Source organism: Vicugna pacos, chromosome 1 (genome assembly GCF_048564905.1).
Source record: "Vicugna pacos chromosome 1, VicPac4, whole genome shotgun sequence".
Lineage (NCBI taxonomy): Eukaryota > Metazoa > Chordata > Mammalia > Artiodactyla > Camelidae > Vicugna > Vicugna pacos.
Genome location: NC_132987.1, coordinates 32,131,261 through 32,148,789, shown reverse-complemented (window position 1 = coordinate 32,148,789; position 17,529 = coordinate 32,131,261). Strand labels below are relative to the sequence as shown.

At 34.6% G+C, this 17,529-nt stretch overlaps 1 protein-coding gene across 4 annotated transcripts in view; it reads right to left on the bottom strand.

The window, feature by feature from the left end:
* LEKR1 (leucine, glutamate and lysine rich 1) overlaps positions 1-17,524 on the bottom strand; it is a 192,324-nt gene extending 174,800 nt beyond the window's left edge. The window contains exons 1-3 of one of the 4 annotated variants that reach the window (XM_072959696.1): positions 17,450-17,518; positions 13,782-13,899; positions 1,431-1,645 (exon numbers count right to left, since the gene is read on the bottom strand). In XM_072959696.1, the coding sequence (XP_072815797.1) occupies positions 1,431-1,645; positions 13,782-13,829 (263 nt within the window). In that variant the 5' untranslated portion in view covers positions 13,830-13,899; positions 17,450-17,518. Of the gene's footprint in view, positions 1-1,430; positions 1,646-13,781; positions 13,900-17,181; positions 17,324-17,449 lie in introns of those variants that run through there. The other 3 variants (XM_072959687.1, XM_072959700.1, XM_072959713.1) reach the window with 3 other exon arrangements.
* Positions 17,525-17,529: the final 5 nt, after the last annotated feature.

Here is a 17,529-nt window from a genome sequence, read left to right as displayed (position 1 = left end):
TGTAATAATAAATATTGGAAATAATCTAAACATTGAAAAGAGACATGCTTAAGTAAACTATGAAGTTTCTTAGTAAGGAAAACATTGCAGCAGTTAAGAACAAGGTAGACCTACATGCATTAACAAGGAACAGTTTCCAATATACACAGCTAAGTGACAAAAGTCACAGATCAAGAAATGTAATACATTAAAAACTAGTCTGTTAAAACATAAAGAGCTTTAAAACAACATGGCTCATATATATATATAGATTGTACTGCATTTATTAAAAATACATCTATAATAAAGTTTAAGGCATAATGAAGGACATAGAAAGATATATACCAAACTATTAAAAGTAGTTTTACCTCTAGTAAGAAAGCAATCAGAAGGATAAAAAAGGACTTTCTTGCCTTTTCTTCTGTATACTTCTTTTATTTCGTATATTTATATATTACTTATATAATACAACACATTATTAAAGAAAGTGAAGTGTGAATAACACCAAACAAAAGAATCTGATAGGCAAAAACCCTCCAAATTTAAAATTTTAAACTGAATACTTTAAAGTTTTTATTTTCCCAATCAAATACTATAAAATACTTTATTATTCAGAATAGAAATTCAAGAAAATATAACAAAATTTTCTTAGTTAAGGGTAAGAAATATCGAGCTCAAATGATATTTAATATAATTATTAAAACTTGTAATAAAATTTAATAGACGTACTTAGTCCTAAGAGATTTAAGAAAGTTTCTACTTTACAATGACATGATTTTCATTATATTCATTAGTTCATGGTTTACTAACATCAACTGTTGATATTTTAAATAGAGAAATAGTCATTCAAAGGAAAAAAGAAAAGTTGTAAAACAACAGCAAAAACTCTTCCGTAGAAATGTTTGAATAAGCTCAGTAAGGTGTCTTTTGGCAGACTAAATTGCTGATTAGACTCAACAGCATTGGGAACCCAATCTTCAATTTTATTCCAGTTTTAGTGATTTGGAATCATGTGCCAATTTTAACGTTTCGGCATCCTTTTCAAAACATGAAAACCTTATTCTATAAATTGAAATATTCAAGGCCATTTAAAAAGAAATGTTAGATATCAAAAACTACCAAAATTCACCTGATTTTTGAAAGACAATAATCTTCATGATAAAATTAAGATACATATCTGGGGAAAAGTAAAACTCAATCCATCTCAATGTACAGTTACTGAATTAACTGGTTTCGAATTATTCAGATAGTAAATATATACCCCAAGGGAATGTTCAAACTATATTTAAGGATTATATTTAGTAACCAGTAATAAGTAACAAACAAACTCAAATGTGTTAAGGTGTAAATTATACTTGATATAGAGAAATTCTACAAAAACATTCGAAGTTTATTTTCTGTACTTTTCTTCCAAACTAAATAAATGACGGAAAGGAATAACATACTCTAACCTTTCTGTTTTGGATTCACTGTCAGTTTTGTACCGTTCAAAATCTTGGCTAAGAGACTGTAGCTTTTCTTGAAGTCTCTTTTCACGGTCTACACTTTCTTGATAAAATTTCATCTCTTTTTCCATTGCTTTCACTTTTTCTTCCATAGCCTTAAACTCATGAAGAATTAGATAGCTGACTCCACAGTACTTACAAACCTTTTCTTCAGGGGACATCTAGAAAGTAGAACATATATTTACTTGAAATGATACTTTCAAAATTTCTAAAAAATAAAGTTCATCTGAAGATGTCATTGTAACCATGCTAATCAAATAAAATAAATGTATACTGTGCTATGTCATGGAGTAAAATTATAACATTGCATACATCTGGATAAAATTTTAAAAACTGGCATGATATTGACTCTGACACAAAATCTTGGAATTAAAAAAAGGTCTTTTGGAGTAATTACTTCTCCATGGTATCTCTACGAAAGATTTACTTTTGAAATATCTTTCCATAAAATAAAACTAAAAATGATGAAACATCTTTATAATTCTTGTTTAAGATGAGTTTTCCATGAAGTAGGAAGAAATCACTGACCTTTCACTGCCAACTGCACTGTGACCACAGAGATGCCTCTTGGCTTATTCAGATCTCATTTTCTTCACTTATAAAATTATGGCTTTGGACCAAATGAACAATAAGTTCTTGTTCAGTTTTAACATTTTATGATCTTTACAGAATTTAACATTCTGTCATAAAACCAAAATAGAAAAAGTACTTTGAATCTAGTCTCTATTCTCTTAATCAGATAGTTCTTTTCCCCTCAGGTAGGTATAGTTATACCTATTTTACAGATAAGGAAATGAAGATTGTTGAAGTTAAATAACCAGCTGATAGGTAGAGAATTTGGAATTAAAGTCAAGTCTATTTAAAACCAGCATCTATGCCTGTAACCATTTCTATCATATTTATCTACCATGTGTATGTCAGCTAAATCCTCTAACTTCCTTCAATAAAATCTTCATATATCTTTGGCCAGATCGGGGAAATGAAAAATGGAATTTTAGCAAAGTCAAGAGACAGGTAATTCTTTTTTCTCTCTCAAATATGTAAATATTCCTCAAGTAGCCTCTACATGTCTTGCTATTCACAAAGATAAAAGACAGCTTCATTAAATATTTGATACTGGGCACTAAAATAAAAGTAACCTTGGATTATATGAGGAATGCTTACTTTTTGTTTAAAAATGTCTTTTTTTTATTGAAGTATAGTTATTTACAATGTTGTGTTAGTTTCTGGTGTACATACAGCATAGTGATTCAGTATACATACATATACATATATTTTTTCATTATAGGTTGCAAGATATTGACTATAGTTCCCTGTGCTATATAGTAGGTCCTTGTTGTTTATCTATTTCATATAGAGAGGTTTGTATCTGCTAATCCTGAACTCCTAATTTACTCCTTCCCCTACTTTCCCTTTTGGTAATCATAAATTTGTTTTCCATGTCTGTAAGTCTTGTTTCTATTTCGTAAATAAGTTCACTTGTGTCATTTTTTTAGAATCCATATAAAAGTGATACAGTATTTGTCTTTCTCTGTCTGACTTATTTCACTTGGTATGATAATCTCTAGGTCCATCCATAGTGCTGCAAATGGCATTATTTCATTTTTTATGGCTGAGTAATAATCCATTGTATATACATCTTCTTTATCCAATCATCTGTCAGTGGATATTTAGGTTGCTTCCATGATTGGCTGTTGTAAATATTGCTGCTATGAACATTGGGATGCATGTATCTTTTCAAATTAGAGTTCCCTCTGTATATATGTCCACGAATGGGATTGCTAGATCATAAGGTAAATCTCTTTTCAGTTTTTTAAGGAATCTCCATACTGTTTTCCTTAATGGCTGCACCAAACTACATTCCCACCAAGAATGTAGGGGGTTCCCTTTTCTCCACACCCTCTCCAGCATTTATCATTTGTGAACCTTTTGATGATGGCCATTCTGACTAGCGTTAGGTGATACCTCCCATATGACGTGGTCTTGAATTTCTTCTTCATTCTAGATAATTTTCTCTGAATATGTTCCAGTATTCTATATCTGTTTCAAAGTATTATGCCCAGAATTGAATACTTCAATTGGTCTCACTAAAGCAGTATAAGAGAGGAGTCAAACTTCATTCTAATACTTCATCAATAATATCATTAGTAATATCATTTAACACAACCTTAGATCACGATGGTCTTTTGTATTTTTAGTAATTATATGTTGCTGTTATATAGTATAACTGGCTTTTATATTAAATAAAGCTCCTATTTAAAATACACCAGTGTAAAACCATGACTCATTATACTGAATATGCCAATCCATTCCTTCCCATCTATGTCCTCTTTTTTAGAGAAGCTACCTTACATAGTCCTTGCTACCCTGTTGGTAATGTGACCAAAACACCTGCTACCCAGCCACCCTAGCATAGCTGATTGGTAGATGAGGGTTGGACCTCAGTCCCAGAAGAATCAAGAGAGAAAAACGGAAACAGTCACTGTCTTATACCCAGTGGCCTTCCAATTCCTCACTTCAGTCCCTGTTGAGACCTAGCTGCCTTATTTGCCCTTTGGGATCCATGACCAATCTTCATCATCTATTCTATTTTGTCTCCCTACAGCTCCCTATTCCTTGCAACCAATAACCCCCTCATTCTATTATGTGAACATTTGGCTTTTCATATGCAAGTACAGAATAAGAAATATAACTGTAAATTTAAATAAGTAAATACATATTTTTAAATTTTATATATACATATATATATATATATATATATGTTTTGGACTCAAACTTTAGTTAGTGACTTTGGTACCCAGAAAATTCTAAGTTTTGTGTCTGCTGCAAAGTTGTTCCTTGTAAGTTGCTTTATCCATCTAATTAATTGATTTAAAAAGAAAAAAACGTTGAATATGACAAAGTTGAGGATAGAACTCTACAGAAGGCCCTATCTCCTTGATTGATATGAATTCATTACTCGGCACATTCCAGATACAACTCTTCAGCTAGTTACAAAACTATCCAATTATTTTTGTAATCAGCCTATATTTATTCTTACTATCTTCGGGAATATCATGACAAACTTTGTCAAATGCCTTCATAAAGTGCATATATTCTATGTCAACTACAGTTCCTGGATCTAGTGACTCTATACAGAATGCAATGGCAAGGCCTACAAGGTTCTTTAAATGAACATAAAATTGGTCCACAGGTTATTGTTTTCTCTGATATATCCTCACAAATCATCCTTTAATATTATATTTTAAAATCTTGTCTGGGATTGAAATTGACCTCACTGATTGCAATTTATAGTCATTTTATACATAGCAGGGCATTTGTATGTTATCCCCTTACTCTCTACACGTTCTCAAAGATCACCAAGAGCAGCTCTGCAATCCCATTGAAAGGTACTGTCAGTCCCCAGGAATGTAATTCATACAGGTCAAGAGACTTGAGCTAATTCAGAGCATATGAGTATTTTCTTACAATCCCTTTGCCCATCATGAGTTTTGATTCCTTCTCATAAATTTGAAAATTATATTCTTACTCCAAGATATTTTCATCCTTTACCTATTAAACAGAGTTCTTTCCCTGCTCCTGGGAAAGTGCCTTATCCCTATTCTAAAGAAAACTCTTGCTGGATGGAGTTATTTGCAGCCTGATGTACGAAACACAAATAGTATAAACTTCATAGTTGTAGAAGCTATTAGAATGTTATTTCACCACAGCAATCATAATGGTGAAAGCTGAAATAAGTGAAAAGTACATTTTACAGAACAGGTCTTCTAAAAGTTCAGCAAAGAAAACGAAAAGATGACATTCATTATGATCTAGGAAACAAGACAAAGGTCCTTAAGAGTATTCTCTAGACTTCACTTAGGACATCCTGAATCACTGAGTGATCTATGTTAAACAAGTACATTGAACAAAAGTTTTCAATGCTATTAGATTGTAAACAGTTTTATGCAAGTAAAACTGCAACAGGAAAACGTAGTAACACTTTCAAATTCTTTGTATCTGTGTGGGCTAATTACTTAGGACATTTCTGTGAAACTTGAGAAGATATGAAAAACTATAATTATGTTCCCAAATGAAGTAAGTAAAATTTATCTTTTTGGGTAAAATATAATTTGTGTTCATTCTTATAACTTGGCATTATATCATCTCGTTTTGTAAGTAAAATAATGACATGCTGTCATTCTTGAGAAAAAGGCTATCATTAGTAGGATGCTTTTGCTTTTTACAAGATGCACTTTGGAGGAGGCATCAACAAATGTAGTATATTAAACAAATGCAGAGCCATTTAAAAATAAATTATAAAATAAACTTCTCAAATGCAGTGTTTGTACTTTTAAAATTATAGTTATTTAATATAAAAATGATGCATATTTTTTAAAAGGTTAAATTAGACTTCAGATCCTTTTCAAAGTTCCTGTCTGTGCTTCAAGTGGAAAAGGCACTCAGTGACCTCCTGCTGCCCAAGTGAGGCATTTTCTGCTCCAAAAATTGTTCTTCCTTTCTTTCCCCACCCATCCCATGCTTTTTTGTGCTTACATAAGGAGGAAAGAAACAGAGAAACTATTCCACTGCTGTAAAAGTGACAGCAGTATAAAATGTTAACCCTTCTAAGTTTTATATTAAAAAAGATGCCTTTACTCAAAACAATCAGGGTCTAGCTAGTGAATTTCATTCAGATTAGGAAAAAGCTTTTGAGACAGGACAATGAACCTTTTGAGTCACTAGTCACACAGACCACCTGACCATTTCATTAGGCCATCAAGACCCTTCCTCATCAATAAGTCAACTGGCTGCACCACCAATTTAAAAATAAATTCAGTGAAAAGAATCTACTGAAAACCCCTATTCCTACATTTTCAGCAAGATGGGGTTTTTCTTTAGATATAGACAGGATTTGTTTGTTCTTAAATTTATATAAAAAGGCAAAGGAACTAGAAGAGCTAAAACAGTCTTGAAAAAGAAGAATAAAGTGGGAGGAAAATTTCACCTGATTTGAAGGCTATATTATTGCTATAGTAATTGCTATAGTATTGCTATAGTAATAAACAGTATGTAGTACTGGCCAAAGGATAGATACATAGATCAATGGAATAACAACAGAGAACCCAGAAATAGGTCTACATAAATATGCCAAACTGACTTTTGGCAGAGGCATAAAAGCAATTCAGTGAAGGAAAAATAGCCTTTTCAATTGGATATACCTAGGGTGAAAAACAAAACACAACCTAAACTCACACACTATACAAAAATTAACTTACAATGAATCATGGACTTAAATGTAAAACATAAAAATATGATTTTAGAAGAAAAAAGCCTAGGAGAAAATCTTCAGGATCTAAACTAAGCAAACAGTTCTTACACTTGATACAAAAAGTATGATCCATAAAAGGAAAAACTGATAACATGGATTTCATTAAAATTTAAAACGTGTGCTCTGTAAAAGACTCTGTAAAGAAAATGAAATGACAAGCTACAGACTAGGGAAAAATATTTGCAAGCCATGTATCTGATAAAGGACTAGTATCTAGATTATACAAAGAACTCTCAAAACAACAGTTTAAAAAAATCTGATTAGAAAATGGTCAAAAAGACATGAAGAGACATTTCACCTAAGAGGATATACAGGCGCCAAATAAACCCATAAAAAGATATTCAACATTAAAAAAAATAGAAAAGATCAATTAAACTAAGAGCTGGTTCTTTGAAAAGATAAACAAAATTGATAAACCTTTAGCCAGACTCATCAAGAAAAAGAGAGGGCCCAAATAAATGAAATAAGAAACGAAAGAGAACTTACAACCAACACCACAGAAATACAAAAAATCGTAAGAGAACTACTACAAACAACTATATACCAATAAAATAAACAACCTATAAGAAATGGACAAATTATTAGAAATGTAAAATTTTCCAAGGTGAACTAGGAAGAAATAGAAAATATGAACAGATCAATTACCAGTAATGAAATTGAATCAGTTATTTTAAAACTCCCAACAAACAGAAGTTCGGGGCCAGATGGTCCCACAGGTTAATTCTACCAAACATGTAGAGAAGAGTTAACATCCATCCTCAAACTATTCCAAAAAATTGCAGAGGCAGGAACGCTTCCAAACTCATTCTACAAGGCCAGCATCACCCTGATACCAAAACCAGATAAAGATCACACTCAAAAAAAGAAATTATAGGCCAATATCAATGATCAACACAGATACAAAAATCCTCAACAAAATACTAACAAGCTAATTTCAACAATACATTAGAAGGATCAAGCACCATGATCAAGTGGGATTTATTCCAGGGTTGCAAGGATTTTTCAGTGTCTGCAAATCAGTCAATGTGATACACTCTTATTAACACACTAAAGAATGAAAACTACATGATCATCTCAATAGATACAGAAAAAGGTTTTGACAAAATTTAACATCCGTTTATGATAAAAACTCTCAACAAAGTTGTATAGAAGGAATAAACCTCAACATAATAAAGGCCATATATGACAAGCCGACAGCTAACCTCATACTCAATGGTAAAAAGCTGAAAACATTTCCTCTAAGATTAGGAACAAGAAAAAGATGCCCACTCTCACCACTTTTATTCAACATAGTATTGGAAGTCCTAGTCATAGCAATTAGACAAGAAAAAGAAATAAAAAGAATCCAAATTGGAAAGGAAGAAGTAAAATTGTCACTGTTCACAGATGACATCATACTATACATAGAAAATCCTCAAGATGACACAAAAAAACTACTAGGGCTTTTCAATAAATTTGCAGGATACAAACTTAACATACAGAAATCTGTTGCATTTCTACACACTAACAATAAACTATCAGAAAGAGAAATTAAGGAAACAATCCCATTTACTACCACATCAAAAAGAATAAAACACCTAAGAATAAACCTACCTAAGATGGCAAAAGACCTGTACTCAGAAAACTTTTAAAATGCTGATGAAACAAACTGATGATGAAACAGATGAAAATATATACTATGTTCACAGATTGAAAATACTAATATTGTTTAAATGACCATACTACCAAAGGCAATCTACAGATTCAATCAGTCCCTATCAAAATACCAATGGCATTCTTCACAGAACTAGAACAAACAATTTTAAAATTTGTATGGAAATACAAAAGACCACCAATATCCAGAGTAATATTGAGAGAGAAAAACAGAGCTGGAGGTACCATGCTCCCCAGCTTCAGATTACCCCACAAAGCTACAGTAATCAAAACAATATGGTGCTGACACAAAAACAGACATATAGATCAATGGAACAGAATATAGAGCCCAGAAATAAACTCATGCACTTATGGTCAATTAATCTATGACAAAGGAGACAAGAATATACAATGGAGAAAAGACAGTCTCTTCAATAAGGGGTGCAGGGAAAACTGGACAGCTATATATAAAAGAATGAAACTAGAACATTTTCTAACACCACATATAAAAATAAACTCAAAATGGATTAAAGACCTAAATTTAAGACTGTAAAACATCAAACTCCTAGAAGAAAACATAGGAGAAACACTCTTTGACATAAGTCATAGCAGTATTTTTTTGGATCTGTCCCCTCAAGCAAAGGAAACAAAAGCAAAAGTAAACAAATGTGACCTAATCAAAGCTTTTGTATAGCAAAGGAAACCTTTCACAAAACAAAAAGACAACCTACTGAGTGGGAGAAAATATTTCCAAATTATATAACTGATAAGGGTGTTAATAATCAAAAGATAAATAGCTCATATAATGCAATATCAAAAAGACAATGAATAAAACTCCAGAGAATTACACTGAATGGAAAAAAAAAACGAATCTCAAAGATTACATAGTGCATAACTCCACTAGTATAACATTCTTGAAATGACAAGACTACTGGAGACCAGATCAACAGTTCCCAGGGGTCATGAACTGGGGGTAGGGTAGTGGAGGTGTGTGAAAGAGGATGTGGATGTAAAAGGGCAACATGAGGAATCTTTGTGGTGGCAGAACCCTTAACTGTATCAATGCCAACATCCTGGTTGTCATATTGTAGTATAGCTTCACCAGATGTTACCATTGGGGGATGCTGGGGAAGGGTGCATGAGCTCTCTTGGTATCATTTCTCACAACTGCATGTGAGTCTATAATGATCTCAAAATAAAATGTTTGATTTTAAAATAATAAAATATAAAAATCTGGGACTAAAATACCAGAGATTAACCCATAATTTTTATTGGGCAATGTTAAGAAATGTTGGTTTCATACATAAATTATACATGACACACCTATGTTTATCTAAATATGCTTCCAAAGTCTATTTCCCCCTATTTTTCCAGAAAAACCTCACCTTAGTAAACTCCATGACACTCTCTGGCCAGCCAGCAAAATTTTTGGACTACAAATTGACAAATGCAGAGTTTGCAAAATTCACAGTAATTAAAAAAAAAACAATGATTTTTTTTCCTAATAAACTATCTTGGGTCACAATATTAAGTGAATAGTTTCTCCAAAAATTATACAGCTTCCTATTTCTTGTCACTAGGTCTTAAACCTGCAATTACTTAAAAACACAACACATCTACCCACACACATATCACTACTTTTCCAGGATGCTGGTGCTAATGTTTCTATGACCATGTTCTCTTTCTTTTTTCTCTACTTTAACTCAACACAAAATCTGACCCTAGCCACAGTGGCCCAAAATGACCTGGAAAATTAAGTTTATTTTTTCTGGCAATGACAAACTGTGCTTGGAAATATAAAACTGTTATTCTGAATAAATTTCAAAGTTCCAAAGTACTAAAATTACTTTACTGAAACAGGACAAAATGAGCTGTTACTGGTAGGGAAAAGGATTGTTATCCCAGAAAGAACAGTGTGCTCTCCAGCTCTTCTACTGCCACTTCTGTTTGGTAAAATAAACAACTCTGGTCTTTTTATTTTACTTTGTGTCCTGTGGTAATAAATATCTCCTGAAGCTAAAATCCTATTACAAGTGCTCATTTTGTCACCATTTAAAAAAACAAGAGATCCATTTTACTTTTGCAAAATAACACTGATTTGTTGAGGTTGTTCTGACTTCTGTGTATGTCCTCTAGCAAAAATAGCAAGAGGAAAATTATTCATTGCTCTTTTTCTCAAAAGAGGAGTCCATATGTCTCTAAAATGGGTGGACATTCAGCAGGTGAAAACATACAGAATTATTACTTTGCTGATCTATAAGTATTGTTTTAGTTTTAAACTGAACTGTACTATCATTACAAGTACATTCTGCTTTCAGTATGCTGGATGAAAATTCTGGCTGAGAAGCTGCTTATCGGAGGTCAGAGATAGGTACAAGTCAGCTCAGTCTAGACAGCAGATTCAGAGATATGGTCTCAGAACTTACAGAAGTAAACTGTAGGGTCTAGCAGCAGACAAAGGGGATGAGTATGGTCTTGCTGTCCAGCCCATGGGCCTGTTTTACATTTTCTGCCACTTGGGGAGATGCAACTCTGAAATGTGTTTTATGCTCGGTCAGAAATTGTGATAAAAAGCAAAAAGACCTGGGAATGGGAGTTAAAAGATTATCTTCTTCCTTCCCTAAGATTTCCTAAGAAGATGAGACCAGAGGGAGATGATTTAACAATCTTTGCTTTCTAATTGGGCAATAGACTCTCTAACTGGATCTTAGTATTGTCAGCACTCTTCTCCACATTTTCCCTTTGGTGGCCATCTCCCTACATTTACTTTTTCTTGCAACTCTTTCTAATGCTACTATTTTGCTATTAATAGTACAGTGTAGTACAGCCATTTTCGTTTCCATTATCACGTATCTTTCATGTAATTTATCAACCACCCCATTTCTGTATTATATAGCAAAAGCACAGAAAGAAAGAGGAAATGCTCCCCTTACCTTCCCTTCCCTGATTTCTACACTAACCTTCCTTGCATACACACAGGAAAAAAAGGAAACAGCAGGGGCTTCTTTAGAAAGAAGAGCCAGCGTAAAAACTAACACAAAAAGCTAACAGAAGAACATGGGAAAAAAAGTCTTTGAAAGACCTGTCACTCTGTACTGATCCACCCACCTCATGTCCTTTTTTATCCAATAAAGAAATGTTGCACAATTTCCAAGCCATTACGAAAAACAAAGATTTTTTTCTTTAATAGTGAAATGGTTCTAAACTGAAGTATTCTTATTGCTATTATAAGTTATATATCTATTTAAAATGATTCTGTATAGAACGATGTATGCAAGCTGACTAAATAGATAGATGCCTGGTCACTAGGCAATTTAACAAGTTACATTATGGACAGTAAAGAGGAATCAAATATAGGTAAGAAGTTATGGAAAACAAATAACTGACATCCTTACACCAAGCTTTAACAGACTGTGGGATGCAAGTACATGCTGCTTTATAATCAAGTACCCAAAACAGTACCTGATGCATTACAGGCACTTGATAAATATTTGTTCTATAAACGTATTTAACTTAGGTCTGAAAAAGTGCAAAGCTGCACTTTACATTCTAAACATTCAGCAGGCTAAGGGCTACTTGTCCAGGGCCTTAGGCAAATGAGCTACTCCTGGCCTCCCCACTTTTCTGCACTGTATGGACAGCTGCCTGCCATCCAAGCTTTGAGAATGTAACTGTATGAAATGCTTGGTTTTAGCATTTTTAAATAATTTACTTATAAAGTACCTTAAATAGAATAAAAAACATTCAACTCTCATTAAAACTTTGTTAAAATAAATACATACTCTTTCATGTATTTAAAACATTTGCATTGTTAAACATTCTCTAACTTGGCCAGCTTTTTCTCACCAGTAAGCTTTTGTTCTTTTGGACCAGGATGCCCTATTCCTACCTGTCTGTAGAAATCTTTGGCCTCCAAGAGCCAATTCCAGTTCTATCTCCTGCATAAAGATCCTCCTTGACCATCCTAACATTCAAGGATTCCTCTCCCCATCTTCTCCATTCTCAGAGAAGATACTATCTTATGACATGTAAATCATACACTGTCTTTTAGAGGTTTTTTTTTTTTCATTTTATTATATATCTTCTTCGTGACAGATGACAGGGATCTGAGTATGGGCATTGTTTCTTGCAGACTGTTTTGTTTTGTTTATTTTAATCTCTACCACAACAGGATAGTATATGAAAGGAACTCAGGTGAGAGAAAGAGACAGGACACTCCATGTCTTCAAACACATCTAAGCACCATTTCTCAGGTAAACATAACATAGCTGTGCTCTCTCTGTGCTTACTTTCTCTTACACCTAACTTAAAAGGTGAAATGCAATGGTTTAAAAGATCTTTTCTGGTAATGTACCCCTCTTCCAGTTCCTGCCAGATTGCAGTTCACATAAATCTGAAGGACATGCTGTAGCAGTAAGCATCAAGTTAAATCAATGGGATGATTAATGCTATCAGGCAGCCCAAAGCAAAGTGCACAAAGGGTAAAAGTGTATCTGAGAGCTGACTGCAATTTTTAATTAAAAACTACGGATTGGTGGTTAATTAAGAGTTGACTGTAGATTTACTAAAAAACCTGACTGATTAATGAACGCTCAAGTTTGAGGTTTTAATTCATAATTTGTCAATCAGTTTCAAAAGGATATTTTTAAATTATGCTGTTAACAATGTATGCATCTCCAAACTAAATATGGGAGAAATGCTTTTGCCTGAAGACAGGTATGAACTAACAGAGAGAGTAGCATATCAACTGTGAAAAAGATCGTTAACCAGATTAAATGAGCTGGTATCTATGAAAGGGCTTAACACAGTGCCTGGTGTGTGACAAGTGATAAGAATTAAGGTGCAATTGAAATATACCCTTGCAGAGAGACACTTAAAATTCCTGCATCATAAAAACAATCAAACAAACAAAAGATTCCTGCATCATAATAAGTTACAAACTATAATTTCTGCAGTGATCTACTACTAATTATTTGTTTCACAGTTAGAGAATAAGGATCACTTAAAATTTTAAACAGACCCATTTATGTCAGCTTTATTTTTTTTTTCTGAAAAGCTGCTATAAAAATATCTAAATAAAGTATCTGGTCATTGCTCTTTTCACAAGGGCTCCCGAAACACCTGTTCAAATATCATGATAGAATTATATATCTGTCTTCTTTCACAGGACAAACATTCTTTGCACTGAACTGAATTCTACAGTTTTGACCATCACAGTTACTCCCTTTCCCTACTCCACCAATTCATTGCAGATCCCCTGGCTAAAACAAATACAAAACCTCTGAATTCATTCTGCCAGGTTTTAGAATTTTTTGTTAAAATGTTCCTAATGCTGTAATAACACAGCATCGTACCTTTTGGATTTCTTCAGGTAATGCATGCATGGGGACATGACGATCCATAACTTCCCAAAATACACTGAGGGAGCTCTGAGGTAAAATAATCAAAAGACTTTGATGGCAATAGTCAGAACTGAAACAATATGAAAAAAAATTCAAATTAGAAGAGAATTCTTGGCAGTATTTGGGGATCAATGGCGATAACTGTGTCAACAGATGTTTGTTTCGTCAGGTCAATGTTAAAAGGTAAAACTGGGGTAGTCTCCTTAAGTTCTTAGGCTAATAAAACAGAAAAGACCTAGAGACATATAGAGACTACTGAATTAGAAATAATCGTTTCTTTGGAACTTTATAGTCTAATTGTAATTTCTGTAGTGGTTTACTACTACTTATTTGTTTTTAAAATACAGAATAAGGATCACAAAATTTTAAATACACCCATTTATTTTTTTTAAGTTTTTTTCCTGGAAAACTGCTAGAAAAAATATCTAAATCGACTGTTTAGTTCAGCAGCTAAGAAAGGCAATCGTGACATGAATGCTAGTTTTAAGTTTTTAGAGTTTAAAGTTTATTTAGATTAAATATGGCAGGCAGGCACTGAACAGAAGAGTCATCAAAGTATGAGAAGCCAAGTGCCAATTTTACCTAAGATGAGCATTTATATAATTTTATGCAGATATTTTATTTTTAATAGATTTTCATTTTCTAATAAAACAATTCAAAATAAAATTCTATCACTGCTTTCACAAAACCACACAAGATGAATGAAGGAGCACTTTAGCACTTTCTTTTTCTTTTATCTTTCCCAAATATGGAGAAAGAATAGATAGTTCAGTTTCATGAGAGAGAGATGTTTATATTTATCTAAGGAGTGAGCAGTGAGGGGGACAGAGAGTAAGGTGATATAGGCAAAATTCTATAGCAGGAAAAAAGGCGTGAGGGCCAGGAGTTGTGGACAAGGAACAATCTAGAAGTTTGGGATAAAAATGTCTTATCCTGTACACCAGAAATAGACACAACATTGTAAACTAACTATAACTCAATTAAAAAATAAAAATAAAAAAGTCTTATCTTTCTGATGGACGTGGAGGATTAGTGAAGGCTTCCTGAGGTTTTTCGCTTTTGATCAGGACAGAATTTTGACAGAGACTGGAGAGGTACTCAATCAGAGACAGCAACCCGAACCACGGCAAGTTGCCAGGGAAATTGTAGTTGACAAAAATCCTTGAGGAGGCAGTATTTTTTTTTCAGTTGTGCAAGTAGTGGTAGAAGAGAGGATTCCCCATCCCCTGTGTGCGCACAAAGCCCCTTGTTTTAATGAGCTGCTGTTTAAAACAAATAACTAATGAACTGTCTTCCCATGTAAATGTAGTGTGTGTGTGTGTGTGTGTGTGTGTGTGTGTGTTAAATGGAGTTAACTATGGGGGTAAAGTTAACTGACATAGCTAACATAGACCCCGGTGGCCAAGTACATAATAATCTGATGTTTGGCAGACTGTCACAGTGATGTGGCAGGAGCTCATTATTCACAGAAAGCTCACTATTCTCATTTCTGCCACTTTACAATGGGTTCACCATCAGTAAAATAAGATGACATTATCTTAAACTCTACTGGGAGCAGAGTCTTCCCTAAAATTACCGACTAAATCTCCTTTTAAAATTCCATGCATAAATTTGAGAGCATGGATTTAGTGACAGTATAAACAAGGCAAACCGTTTTCATTTAGTACCATCATTGTAAATCTATTCCAACTTTGTGGCCTAGCCACTATACTGAATGAAAAGAATTGATAGATCTGACTATTGAGGAAAAATTAAAAATAAAATATCCCCAGAAGGAAATCTACTTCAGGATGACACCTGCACTCCAATGTTCATAGCAGCACTATTTACAATAGCCAAAACATGGAAACAGCCTAAATGTCCATCAATAGGTGACTGGATAAAGAAGATGTGGTATATTTATACAATGGAATACTACTCAGCCATAAAAACCGACAACATAACGCCATTTGCAGCAACGTGGATGCTCCTAGAGAATGTCATTCTAAGTGAAGTAAGCCAGAAAGAGAAAGAAAAATACCATATGAGATCGCTCATATGTGGAATCTAAAGACTCATGGACAGAGAATACAGACTTGTGGTTACCAGGGGGGTAGAGGGTGGGAAGGGATAGACTGGGATTTCAAAATTGTAGAATAGATAAACAAGATTACACTGTATAACACAGGGAAATATACACAAAATGTTATGATAAATCACGGAGAAAAAAATGTGACAATGAGTGTGTATATGTCCATGAATGACTGAAAAATTGTGCTGAACACTGGAATTTGACGCAACATTGTAAAATGATTATAAATCAATAAAAATGTTAAAATAAAATAAAATAAAATAAAATATCCTGCCAATCAAGGAAATCTCTCCACGATGCAGAAAGAAAACAATTTTATTACTGAATAAGCATTTAACTGGACTGTGATGAACAACACTGCTAATATGTTAATGAGATTACAAAGACAGAAGGAAATCTCACACTTTATACAGCCAAGAGATACAATCCTTTACATACATGTCCTCAAGATAAATGGTAACTTGTCCTCAACATAGCGTGCTATACTCTCTTTCACACTTCGTTTTAAATTCATTTGGTAACTTAAGTAGCCACCTGTGCTAGCTAATTGCGTTTGCTCTAAGGAATACAAATCTCTGTGACAAAGCAGTTGGGTGACTAAAAGTAAGGCGCCCAGGCTAAACTCTCAAGGTGATATGGAGAGAGGGACCCCATCTTCTTTGATGTTTACATGTTAAAGAAACTGCTCCCAGGTCCTCCAGAGAAACATTCTGGGTCTTTAAAAGATTTGCATACATATTAAAGGGGCAGAGGACGCATTCACAAACAGGAGGCTTCCCAAGAAAGGTAAGGAAGAGGGTATCTTTCCCTTTAGCAAGAGGAAAATTTTTTTAATTTTTAATTTACCCTTACGTTATTTTGCGGGTTTTTTTTAATCAAATGAGTCCCCTTTACTCTTTCACATTACGCACTTTGTAGGCTGCCCTTTGACAAGGGGTGTGGTGATAACCTGCAGCAACCACGCAGGTATTTGTGAACCTGCTAACAGGATCACAAGGAAGATATCAAAAATACTGAAACGTCCTTGATTGTTCACTTCTGATTCCCTTCCTGACCCAAGTGTCAAGCTGGGCCATTAACTCACGTTCCGCTTTCAGGTCGTTCCCTAAAGCGCTATTCCTTTGGTGTGAATCACCCCAGATGAGGAGGGCAAGGTCACGTGAAGAGAGTGCTCAAGTCCCAAGACCTTTCTGAAAGCCGAGGTGGGATTTTCCAAGTAGAAACCAAGTGCACATCCAGCCAAAACGGCTGCAAGAGTTTTGAAACCTGTCCCTATCTAACCTCGTTCCCTCAGGACCTGCCATGGGAAGAAGAGGAGGAGGAGAGTGCGGGAGTGAAACCGAGCCGCGCACTCCGGGGAAGAAAAGAGCGTCCGGACACGGGCCGCAGCGGGGGTCAGAGGCGAGGCACGGGGCCCACCCTCTGGGCGCGGCGCCACAGCGCGGCTTTCTGGCCCTCTCCCCGGGTGCCAGCACGCCTCCGCTCCGGAACTGCGCCCAGGGGGACCCGGTCATCCCGGGGCTCAAGGAAGCCATTCATTATCTCTCACCTAGACTTCGATTCCGCCGGGTGCGAAACGGCTTTCCCGGTCTCCCGGGAGACCGTGCTGCTCGTCGGCCTGACGTCAAG